General features: G+C 38.8%; 1 protein-coding gene across 20 annotated transcripts in view; it reads left to right on the forward strand.

Annotated features, from left to right (window-relative positions):
* STOX2 (storkhead box 2) overlaps positions 1–12,986 on the forward strand; it is a 142,371-nt gene that overhangs the window by 111,586 nt on the left and 17,799 nt on the right. For 12 of the 20 annotated variants that reach the window (XM_064417833.1, XM_064417836.1, XM_064417847.1 and 9 more), the window contains one exon: positions 10,942–11,094. In XM_064417833.1, the coding sequence (XP_064273903.1) occupies positions 10,942–11,094 (153 nt within the window). Of the gene's footprint in view, positions 1–518; positions 738–1,854; positions 1,905–2,876; positions 2,900–4,057; positions 4,130–4,243; positions 4,399–4,452; positions 4,587–4,662; positions 4,926–9,965; positions 10,001–10,941; positions 11,095–12,986 lie in introns of those variants that run through there. The other 8 variants (XM_064417845.1, XM_064417846.1, XM_064417837.1 and 5 more) reach the window with 8 other exon arrangements.

Here is a 12,986-nt window from a genome sequence, read left to right on the forward strand (position 1 = left end):
GGATAATGATTGTGTCCTGCATTAGGTAACACTTAAAGCATTGTTTTTTTTTGGTCTTAGGTTTTGAGATTCTTTTTTAGAATGTGGTAAGCAGAGATGCTTAAAAATGGGTAACAGTGGAGAAGAATTGGATGATCAAAGATCCTTCATCATATGCACAGAGTGAGCTGTTGAAGATTGTGGAAACCTAGGAATATTTGCTTCAAGCTCACTTGCAGTCAGCATAAAAAGGTTAACTGGAACTGCTTGCTCAGTTGTAGGGTGGCAGTGAGCCCCCAATAAAATACAGCTGTGGGGAAAAAAGCAGGGTATAAGGTAGGGTATTTCACTAGGAGTAAGGAAATTCCAATTTCCGATGCAGGTGGGAGGTTAGCTGGAACACTAGAATATGGTGCAGAATTCTGGTTGTTGCTTTTAAAGGAAAGTTACGTAAGTTAATGTGGAGGAGTCCTCTAACAGGATTAAAGGGACAGGAAGGGCAGACATACAAAAGAGCTCTAGGAGTGTGATTTTTAAAAGCCAGAGGACTGAGATCTGAAGGAGGGGAGGTGTGTTCTCTGCTAATAGACTGGGATGTAAGGAACAGGAGTAAGAAAAACAAAAGAGGAAGGATTTTTAGCTCCTAGACAACATTAGCACAGAAACAGATGGGCATTACTTGTTGAGATTTTAGTGAACTTAATACCCTGATCATGTTTCCTCTTGTGATTTCTTAAAGAACCAGGAGATTAGTTCAGGTAAGTCAAGCAGAACTTATTAGCATACTGCAAGTAAGTTGTTGTTAGTGGAGCACTAGTGGAGCACTAATATGTCAAAATTTCTTGTATTAAGAGATTTCCTAAAGAAATGGAAGTGTAAGTTGGTATCTTTCTGATGTTCCTTAATCTGGTTTCTTCTGAGGCCACAGGGTTCTTGGGCTGTGTTCCTAGTGTAGTGACTGGATGGTTCCTGCTTTGTGAAGTTCATTCTTGTAGAGCTGATCATGATAACCAACACTGAAATTAGCTCAGTTGGTTGAAACATGGTTCTAATAACACCAAGGTTGCAGGTTTGGTCTCTTTATGAGCTGTTTAGTAGTGTTGGACTTGATGATCCTTATGGGTCTCTTGCAACTCAGAATATTCTATGATCCTGTGGTAGACACTATGGTCTCTGCAGCTACAGTGGCTGAGCACTGATGGCTGATTTTAGCCTCTGAAATTTGGGTAACTGGTAGAGGCAAGATGGACTTGCACTCTTGATAACCTTCTTGGCTTCTTTTGACATTGTTCTTTTTTAAGAACAATGTTTTTTTGTTTTCTCTCTGTGTTATCACGTGTGTGGGTCTGTGTGTGTGTGTCCCCATTTTAGCATATTCCTTTCCTTCTCTTGAGTTTCCATTTAGTGATTGGGAAAGGGCTGTGGCAAAGGAGGGGAATCCCAGGCTCCAACTTGGGAGGACTGAAAGATACATGCAAGCTAATGTAGAGTTTGACAAATGAGTGTGTGCAAGCAAAGAAATTGGGATTTTTACGTCATCTGTTTGCTCAGTGTGTGATGAAGATTGATGTTAGGCTATACTTTATGTTGTACTGGTCTATTTGGATGCACGTGCATGCATGGAGTTATGCAGAGAGAAGTATGTGGTGTGTTTGTACTGTATGCTATCTATCAATAAGGCAGCTTTTGTTTTAGTACCAGCCTCTGCTGTGCTGCGGGATGATGTGGAATGAAGGAACAGAGCATCTGCCCTGGCTGGGGAGTGCATGTGGTATTTTGGCTAGGCCTTCCTCCTGTGAGGTCGTGTCCTGTAACATCACTGATGATGGCAGCACTGGTGTCCATCAACTTCAGCTCTTCTAAACATTCTCATTTATTTTTTCCCCACTGCTGGTCTCTCACTTTCGCTCTCTGCGATGCTTGAGGTATCGGGTATTTCTTGCTGTTGTTAATACTGCTAAAAGGGCAGTGTAATGGTGCTGTAAAGTGATGAATTTGAATAAAGACATGCCTAGGTGCATGCACACAAGATGTCTGCATGCTTGGTGCATTCCAGGTATCCATAGGCATCACACATACAAGAGGAATTGTCTCACTGAAAGAGCTTGCAGTTGTATTAGTCTGTTCAGAATACTTGAATTGGTCCTGAGCATATAAGTGCTAGACAAATTTGGTAGAGAGAAAAACTCTCTTCAGGCTGCAGTATTACCTTTAGCTTTCTTTTGCCAGTGTTTTAACTTTGGTGTTAGGTGTAAGACTACTGCAGCAAGAACTTGTGCATGTCAGTGCTGCATGCACAAGCCCATTTAGCTTTGCATGACAGTTGGCTGGTGCAAAGGGGAAGAAGATTGGAACTGTTGTTTTTACTTTCAATAAGTGCTTGTTCTAATTCACTTTTAAATTTTTCTTCATGGAGTAGGTTTTCTTGCTGTAAAGTGGGTGTTTAGTAGACAACCAGAGTTTCTGAAGGACAATCCTATGGGACCCAGAATGTTGTAAATGTCACGTTGGATTCATTAGATGTGTTGTGGCTGATGCTGCAGCTCCAGGGAAGGCAAAAATTCTGTAAAGCTGAAGGAAAATTTCCTGGAAGAAGGCCTTTCAGGGAACACAAAAATTGTTGACTGTGTGTATAGCAAGCCCCCAGCTTTTAATGTTGAGATTGTGGCTACTGTGTGACTACCGGTGTGGCAAAGCACGCAGTTAACCTTACACTTGTAAATCGATCTGCTGTGTGGCTTTGCTGCGTCTATTTACTTGTCCTCTTGAAACATACAGACCTGTTTAAGGCTTGGTTGGACTCTTTCACTGCCAGGGTTGTTGTAGGGCCGGGGAGGTAGTGACTTTTGTATTTGTTCAGTCCTAAGCACCTGGTGTGTTCATTTGGTGAAACACATAGGAGAACTGCCTGTTCCAGCAGGTGAGTCCTAAAGTGTTGTGTTTCAAAATTTTATGGATTATGTGCCTTCTCTGCTTCAAACCATTTCAGAATGCATGGAATATAAGAACCCTTAAAGAAGTGCTTTGTGGCAAAACTTCCTTTTTCCTTTTTCACCTCCATTTTGGCATATCGGTCATGATTAGGTCATGACTAGAAATAGTTCTTTTTCAGTAAAGGCAATTTAAAGTGTTCCCTTCTTTTAAAAGAATATCTCAGAACAACTAAAAATGTTCCTCTGAAACAGCAGCATCTGTCTCTCATCTCATACACTATTCCTATTTCTTCTGTGTCTTCCTGATGCTTTACCTTAGCATATCCTCACCAAGTAAAGGAAAACCTAGCACTGGAGTGAGATCCTGACACAGTGACCTCATTCTGAGCATTACCTTCTTTGTCAGTGGTAGCAGAAGCCGAAGCAGCTCTGCTGGCCCTCAGCACTTGGAACAGTTTGACATTTTCTGTCTGGCATGGTCTCAGGGCTCACTTTGTTTTAAGCCCAAATGGTGAATGGGATAATGAAAAATAAGCTTACAAGAACTTGTCCACTGCTTCTAATTTTTTGATTAACAGTTCACAGCAGCACAACTTTGATCTAGTGTACAGCAGAGCTGTTTGTTACATTTAGATCTGCAGCATTCTTCAGGACTGACAAAAGAGAGTAAATCTTTCTTTTTAATTAGGAGACCTAAAACTGATAAGTGTAATGAAAAATAGTGAATAGTTAAAGAAAATACTGCTCTGTGTAGGTATCTGTATGCCCATGTATGTCTGTGCATTTATTTCTGTGTATAGGGGGAGTTGTGCATTACATCAAGAAGATATGTTAGGGGTGATTTTTTTTATCTTGGCTAGAGGGTTAAAGCTTTAACTTGTCTGTGCTAATGCATGTAAATAGCTTTCTTGTCCACTTAATGAGAAGGCTGGCTTGTTATCCTGTACAATGCAGCTGGGCACTGTTCCAGAAGCATAGGCACTTCATTTCAAAGACAAAGAAGCCAGCGCAGACACAGGGAGAAACCTGGAACATTGCGCTGTGGATTTTTTCAGAGCGATGACTCATTTCAGTTCACAAAGGATTCTGGGCAGGGTAGTGAGAAGTCAGGTTGGCTGATCCATTCCTATGACTTCACTTTGCAGAGAGCCAGGGAGAAGAGGAGTGACACTGCAGAATCCTGAGGCACTGCAGTGGAGAGGTGCTTTGCAAAGACTGTGAGTGCCTTCGGAACAGGGGGTGGTATCAGAACGTGATTTCAGCCATTCCATGGAAACAGGGCAAAGAGAGAGAGATGTTTTCAAAACACTGTGTGGGAGTTATATTTGTAGTCCCTTTTAGATTCTTCTCCACCTCTTCTGTAATTTCTTAACCATTTATTTCTCATGCTTATGTGAGAATTGCATGAAATAGTGTTCCTTTCAGTGGACCTGCATAGATAACTGCATTTTTTTCTTCAGTATGCCCCTATTTCCTGCTTCAAGAGGTGGGTGTTCAGCATATTAATGCCTTAAAGCATGCTTTGTTTTTCTTCTTTCAGGTCCTGTGGCACTGACCTATGCTGCATTCAGCCAGCTTCCACAGTGATATAAAGCCCCAATATGCACATTGTTGTTACATCACAGCTTCTCTGGATACTATACTGGAGCATGGAACCAGACCATAGGGGTTCAGGTAAGTCCCCCTTTTTTAACATATTGTGTGCCAGGAATACAGACATGGACATTTATTAAAAAATGCATTTGAAAAATATTGTTTGGGGAAACACATTCTAAAGCACACAATATATTAAAAAAACACAGTCCCCCCCCACACCTCCTTCCCAGGATAAGCAGTGCTACAGAAATCTCCTCACCTGAATCCTCTGGGAAAGTTCCGTGCTCCAGCAGAAACTTTTTATGATCAGTTGTAACACGTGCTGGGATATCACTTTGGATCAGGAGGCAGCTGGCCACAGGACATGAACAAAGAAAAGGAAAACTAAATCACAGGAAATACACAGGATGAATGCATGTAAGATGAGTCTGCTGATTGTGGGTAATTTAGCACCTGTTTCTGAAAGTCGGTGCCACTTGGTGAAGCTGGAGATCATGATTTTAGCTGGGTCTGAATGATTAGAAAGATCAATTTACACAGTTGAAGTTAATAACTAGTAAGGAACTAGAACTCTATTTAGGTTTGTTATACTGGTTATGGTAAGTTCAATGTGTTTTCTTAAGGCTGTGTAGATTTGGAGTGGTCACATTCTTGAAAGTGTTCATTATTTATTTTGGTGGGTGTGCATTTCAGAGATGCAGAGATGCTGGTTAGTGAATGAATGTATTACTGCATTTGTTGAGCCTTTGTTTAAGCTGCTCTTAAATAGGAATAAATGGAAAGATCTTTAATGTATTTTTTATTGTTATCCATCCCCTAATTTGTGTATCTGTCCAGTAAACACAACCTGCAGCTTTTTTTTTCATAAAATACTCCAGGAAATGTAGCTTAAAAGGAGGATTTAGGCTATGTCTGGAAACAGCACAAGCAACATTTCTTCTAATTTTCTTTGTTTCTGATTTTGTCAGTGAAATGTGATCTTTTCTGTGTTAGCATGCTAGTGCAGATTCAAGGTACTTCACAGTAGTCTGGTTAATACCAAAGAAATCAGTATATTCTTCCTTTTCCCTCCATTTGCTCCGTCAAATAGGAATGTCTAACTTTAAAGGGCAATTCCTTATTGCCAATTCACATCAGAATAGGTTTGCTACATCTACTTACAAAGTATTCTTTAATTAGCATAATTCAGTCAAGTTGGGGTTTGGGGCAAAAAGGGGTGATTGTGTAACCCAGGCCAGACATGTAACTTCTTCAGCATCTGTCCCTTCATTAAGTAAATGTGAAGAAGAGACTCTTCTTTTTCTAGAAGAGACTTTTTACTTTCAGTATTATTGGGAAATAATGATAATATTCTAGGCCCTTCTTTGCCCATTACAAGTATTTTTGTTAGAAAACACAAATACCCGTATTTCTTCCCAGGGTGAAATCATAGACAAGTGCTGATGAGAACAGGCTGTTGGCAAGAAAATTTTTGTAGGGGATTTCTGTTGCAACCACCACTATAATCATGAGATGCCATGAAGTTACTATGCTCTAGCTTGATGTTTTCTGATTAATGATGTAGTTCTATAAGCAGCAAAAGAAGTGAAGTCAGATTTCCCTTGTCAAGTGTTTTTTGACTGGATTCTGTCCTATGTAGTGGGAGGTTGCTATGCCTGAAGCTCTGTATAGATGTAATGTGTAGCAAACACTTGTTTTAGAATTGCTGCTTTAGTCTAATGAGGCTCAATCTCCCTAACACATACAAACATACAGATTGTGATTGTGCAAGCCTCATTTTCTGTGTAAATCAGGCTAAAAATGATGTTTAAAAGTTGTCTTGAACCATAAGAAACAAAAGATTAAAAAGGTGTTGAGTCTGAAGAAGTGAAACTGGGCTTTGACTTCCTGTACTTTACAGGATGCAGAGTGTAAATCAGAGGGTCTCCTCCCTATTTCAGAGAAATAGGATGTATAAATTCCAATATAATATGATTTTGCACTGTAATTTCTTTAATTTGTTTACAGTTGTTGTACTGAATTGGTTCCATTTGTATGTCAAGAGGTGATTTTTCAAGTAATCTTTATGCAAAGTTCATGAGACAAAGAGTTTGACTTCCAGGTCACTTCTTTCCAGCAGCAGAATCGCTAATAAAAAGTCTGTCATTGGTATGTAGTTGTTAGTTAACTGCTGACACATGGTACAGAATGTAGTCTGCCTCATTTTCTCTCAAAATGGTGTTAGCCAGACTTGCAGAGAACAGACACACTAGATACACTGGCACAGGAAAAGTTCTGGCTGGTATGGGTTCAGGATGTGGGAATTTTTATTCCCAGCTGTGTTTGACCATCAGTATCTTATCTGTATGTTAAGGATAGTTATGGTTCCCAGTTTTTCAGAGTGTATGAAAACCACTGAAGAAAAGTGCTATGTAAGAGCTAAGTGTTTATTTTATGTGCTACATTATCTTTTGTTCTAAGTAATAAAAATAATTTTTCCCCCAGGCTAGTGATACAAATCCCCAAGGCATAAATGAGTACAATTCCTGTTCACTATTTCTTATGTGCTTAGACATTCTTTAAAATTCAATGTCACTTAATACAAGAAGTCTAGAAAACTTTTTTTTTTTTTAATTATTTAGAGAGAGTTTTGGAAATACATTGCAGAAACAGAGCTGAAGCTATATATACATGTATATATATCTCATATTTAAACAAAACATGCAGTCAGCTGGTGAAAACTGCTCTCCGAGCTCCAGTTTTCATTTAATTGGGAACACAAACATGTGAAAGTTGAGGCTAGTAATTTGATTTCAAAAGAAAGCTGCTTGAGACAAGCATCAGTCAGAGCTAACAGGAGCCATATGCTAGATGTTTTATGTAAGTGATGTGGTCTTCAAAAAAAGTAGGAAAAGCATATTTGCTTTTTTTTTTTGAGCAGATCTTTCCTAAAGAAGTTCTAGTAAACCTTGTGTTCAACAGCCTAACAGTATTTATATGTGTAATTGATGTTAGTGTATTATATTATCTTGTAGATGCAAGATATTTGCTGTTACTGTGCATCAAAGAAGTTCATTGACTTAACTATAACCACAGAGTGTGTGTAATTTCCCAGAGCCACAGGACAGACAAGATAAAATCTGGCAAATTAGAGCTTCCCTGAGTGAGGGGAGTTTGGCTTTCTATCACTAGGTCTGCTCAAAATATGTGCTAGCCTTTGTAAACAAGAGCTAGTAGCTATCTCCAGCAGTTAGAAGCAACAAGCTTTGGAGATCATTCTATCACAGCAGAGGTGGAATGGCAGTTTCCTTGTCATAATGAAGAAGGTTGAAGAGCGCTCAGTGGAAAGGAATAAGGCTTAACTCACGATGTTCCCTTTTACAAACCAGAAAGGCCCTCACACAAACCAATATTTTTTAAGCATCTCCATTTCATTTAAAGCCACTTAAGTTATTATTTAATGGGCAATTATAGTAATCTTTGTAGTTAATTAAATGGTTGTCAAGCTCCCAAATATTTGCAAGCAGGGTGTGTGTTACCGTGGTATACTAACCATAACATGCTGTGCTAGAAATTGTGTTAACATTGAGGAACCAATACTGAATGTTTTCTATTGAGGAGTTATCTGAAGCATAGTCAGTATTTCAGTGGAAATTCCTGTCTTGTTCCTGGTGACAAGAGTCCTACTGTCAGGGGCTCAAATTCAGTGCAGATTGGATGTTTTCTGTTCACTAACCTAGAAAGCAATTCCATGCTGAAGGCCTACTTTAAAAGGAAGAATTGTGTGAAGTTACTAAAATCTGGCAAATTCTATTATTTCTTAGCTTGTACTTAGCCGGTTTTAAGTTAACATGTCCCGACTGGAAGTGATCTCAAAGGTGGATTTCTGCAGGCTCTTGGCAGTCAGGGGAGAGGGATAGGCTGCTCCTGGGCATGAGCAGAGCAACTGGTTTCTCAGTTCTTGTCCAAGCATCCCTCTGTGGGCAACTACAGGGCTGCAGAACAAAGCTTTATATATAAAACTCCTTGAGTCCCTTTACCACTTCTGGAAGCTGGTTATGGTATTATGGCCCCTTCTCTACATCCTAAGTATCATTCTGGTTAACTGTGAATGGATCATTCCCATGCAAGGGAAAGAAAGAGCTCTTCCTCCTGCTTTCCCATCCTGGCACCTGTGTAGGTGGCAGTGAGAGTGCATGGCTGGAAACAGGCACAGGGATCCTCCTGCCAGGCTGCTTAGGTTTGAGAAATTGCCAGGTCTTTGATGATACCGACAGAGTAGCTTTAAGGGCATTCAGGTAAAGGGCAGCAACTCCTTAATTTTTCTATCCCAGCAAAACCAGGACACCAGAGAGCCCATTTCAGCCCCCCATGAACTTGGTAAGGTTAAACCTCAGCTGTGGCCACTATATGCCAATCTAACATTGCACTGATCTTAATTTAGTGGTTCTCCCAAGGATACCCATGACACATAATCTTTGTGTTAAAGACAGTAGTTTCTTAAATTGCTAGCTAAATCTGCATAATTCCTACCTTAATTCTGATGCTTCCTAGACATGAAACTAATCATTAAAGAAACTGATCCTCTATACAAAGTGTACAATGAGTGGTGATCAAAGTTGGTAAACTTATGTGTCTGGCTGATTACAAAGATTTGTCTATGAACAAGTTTAAACTGACAGCACACATAATTATTAGTAAATAGCAATATAATAACTGTGACGTTCTTTATCCATACTCAAATGATGAGGGAACAAATGGTGTTGCTCCCATGTCATATGAAAGCATATTTCTCATGTTTCCCTGTAAGCTGTGTGTCATTTTCTTTGCTGTTCTCTATAATGCATGTGACAGGAACTTTTAGATGTATTTGAGTAAAAAATGTCCAGAGGATGTTATATTTTAAGGTCATAATTCTGTGATGAGATAAGAATGAGTAGGATCATAGGCTTCTCTGTGTTGAAGGGAGAGGAATGCTGCTGTGCTGGGAAGGGAATGCAGCATTGATCTGGTCAGCCCTGATTAAGCATAAGCAATCAGGAGATAGCATAGCACAAACGTGTTGCTTCAAATCATTCTTGTGTCTTGGATAACGTGTATCACTGCTGTAGAGCAGATTGTAGAGCTTGTGATTGAAAAATATTGCTCATAAGTCTTGCTGAGACAGCTGTGCAGTTTACTACTCTCACCAGTCTTTTCCCACCAAAGTGCTTAGTATAATGCCAGAGTAAATGCATTTTGATAATCAATTTTAGAAGCTGCTGCTCTTGTTTAGTAGACATCATAGGAATATAGAATCAATGGGGCAGATATTAGATCTTCTGAATTGAGAATGAAAATTGGAATTAATTTCTAGTCATTTGATTCATTATTTGATCACAAGGTGTTGCTCTGTGACAGCAGCAATAGGGTGATTTTTGTGACGTTTCAAAGCCATTTAGGTAGAACTTAATCCATGGCTATTGACTGACCTGTGGCCAGAACAGGATCCATACTTAAGCACCCTTTGTTCTGTCTGTTATTCTTTATTACTCCTTTTCTGTGGGCAAGAAAATATTTTAGCCTGTTGCTTTCCTCTGTTTGAGATCACTGGGGAGCTGTTACCACCTGAAGAAGATTTACAGAGCAGATTCAAAGATTTCTGTACTTGGATAAAGTATATTAAAATGGGCTTGTATATGTGTAGTCGTGCTAGTATTATCAAATTGTAATTTCTCCCATAACTTTAAGATCTTTCAATGATTTTTTTAACTGTAGGTTAGTAGTTTGTAAGAATAGTTTGCAAGACAGCATGAGAAAAGTTACAACAAACTTAATTTTCAGGCCATCCTGAAACTATTAAAACTTCTCTTCTAAAAAATACATAGTTTGTACAAAGACATTTGGCATGTAGATTCAGGAGAGGTTTATTCAGGGTATCAGTCTTAAGGTGTTTTGATGCCTTTGGGCCTCTAAAGAATTCTGTGCTTTTATCAGCTGAGTTAAAATGTTATTCATTAACTTAGCAACATTTTTAATCTTTATTTCTATTAATAAAAAATACTGTATCAAATGGAAATGGTGGGTGATCTATACTTTGAAAGGGGAGTGAGATTTCCCCTTTTATGTCCAGAGACATATACGTGACTGTTTTGTTTGTGCTGTTACTTAGTAGGATGCTAAGAGGAGATTTTGCAACCATGAGTGCTAATTTAGTGGCATTTTTCTGAGTCTGTCAGTTGTACCCTTTGAGAAACTATGTCTGTATATTGTACATCTCCCATTTGCCAAAGTTCTCTATATCTTAAGTTTTGAAATAAGGTGATGGATAGTTCTCCATTTTAAGAATTTTATCCCCAGCTCAATACAAGAACTAGAGATCTCTGAATTTTCACCGGCTGTATCTCTTCCTCTTTGTCCTATGAGCAGACTTTTTAACAAAATGCTTCATTGCACATCTTTTGTCTTTTTACAGGTGATGTATCACCCATCAGCATGTCTCCCATCACTCAGTCACAGTTTATTCCACTTGGGGAAATCCTTTGCCTGGCCATCTCAGCAATGAACTCTGCCCGAAAACAAGTCACACAAGAAGCACTAATGGAGCACCTAACCACCTGCTTCCCAGGTAACCTGTCATTAATAAATCATCAGTCAGATGAGCACAAGTCTGCAAAAAGGCAGTTAAAGAATCCTCACTACCTTCTGGATGGGAATATTGACTAATCTGACATTCTAACCAAAAGTAAAAGGAGACATTAGAGTTCTAATCTTGGAACTTGTTCTTTATCCGTAAACATACAGAGAATTGAGTTCTCTTTGATAAGACTGTTCAAGTGAAATGCATTTTGCAGAGCAAATTCCTGACTTTATATAAGTAATAAAAATTACTTGGTGTACTAAACAACAAGATATTGGTTCGCTTCTTTTTTTCAGACAGCATCAGAATAAGCTTGTTTGTGATTTTTCTCAGAAAATAACCTTTTTTATCATCATAGCCAAAGGAGTGCAGGGTTTCTTTAGTAACTATGGAGAACAAAGCATTTCACCTTGTGGCTTTCAAGCAGGTTGTAGCTACCTCATAAGGGTTCTGCTGACATCATTCAACCAGTTCAAGTGTCATTGTCCAACCTCCGAAGAGGTAACCTCATGGCGGTCTCTGTAGAGACCTCCCTGCTAAAGACCAGGTTTCCTACACAATTGCATGTTTTCCTTCACCTACAACAGGCTCTCAATGTGTGGCCTGATGCAAGTAGTAGAGGCCAATAACAATGATGTGCCTGTTTCAGTGGGAGGTTATATTTAACGTGAAAGGACTGTGTCAGCCTGCTTTCCAGGAGTTCTCAGATCCTTCTTGGACACAGTTCTGGCTTTTGCTTCTGTACCACCCTTGCTTGAAAAACGACCAAAAAAAAGACATCTCTCTCCATAACTAAACTGAAAGTTTTTGGAGAGCTTTGTGAACATTTGCTATGATCACAAATGCTGGTGTACTGTTCAGAAGGTATTCTTGTCAGCATTTGATATTTATCAAATGGTAAATGGAAATTGTCCTGGATTAGAGATACTGTAACACCACAAAAAAGGGAATTGTTTAACAAGACTATACTCTTGAACATGCTGCTTTTCTACTGGCTGGCAGTATCTGGAGTGGGTGAATCATGCAAAATGTATCTTGCAGAGATATTTTGCGTTGAGGCACTAAGGCACTGGGCAGAGGTTTACTGCTCAAGAGAGCAGAACTTTTTCATTTGTGCTTTGTGTGATCCTGGGCAAGATGTTATCTATTCTGTGTCCGAGTTTACAGTTCTCTAAAGTAGTTGAGAAACTTCTCCATTGTACCTGTTTATAGCTACAAAAAGTATCTAATTAAAAATGCTTCAGTAGGAAAACTACTGATGCATCCCTCTCATCTAGGCAACCTAACCATAGCTATGTTTTGATATCTGGAATTTTTTTGCTTACATTTTAGAACAAGAGTTACTTAAAGCCTTGAAATTTACATGTCTTTTCCTATAACTGATGCTGAGTTCTGAGAATTTAAAATATCATTCTCAATTGAGTGCTGTTTTTGGAATAAACAATTGTCTGACATTTAATAATTGCACTTTTTAAAAATACTGCAAGCATATTTTGTAAATACTGCCTTTCTCTCCCTATTTGTAGTTTTGTTTTTCAGGCTGATTTTGAAAAGAGTGGTAAAAATTGTAAGGGTTAGAATGCGAAGAAGGCAAAGTTCACAATTGTAATTCTCTTAATTCATTTGGATGATTTTTTTCCAAGTTATCTTTTCTATGTATGCTGTGTATATAGAAGAATTTCATAGATTGCAAGTATTTTTTCAATTATTCTATCAATATTTTTATATAAATGTTGCATGGTGGAAATGATAATTTATTGGTGACATCCCTTGAGTTTCCTGGGAGCATGATTATCAGTTCACTTGGTGTGTTATGCTATTCTTGTTAGACAGAGCCAAACATGAAAAATAATTCAACTGGCTGGATTATTTTGTAGACG

Source organism: Passer domesticus, chromosome 4, assembly GCF_036417665.1.
Source record: "Passer domesticus isolate bPasDom1 chromosome 4, bPasDom1.hap1, whole genome shotgun sequence".
Classification (NCBI taxonomy): domain Eukaryota; kingdom Metazoa; phylum Chordata; class Aves; order Passeriformes; family Passeridae; genus Passer; species Passer domesticus.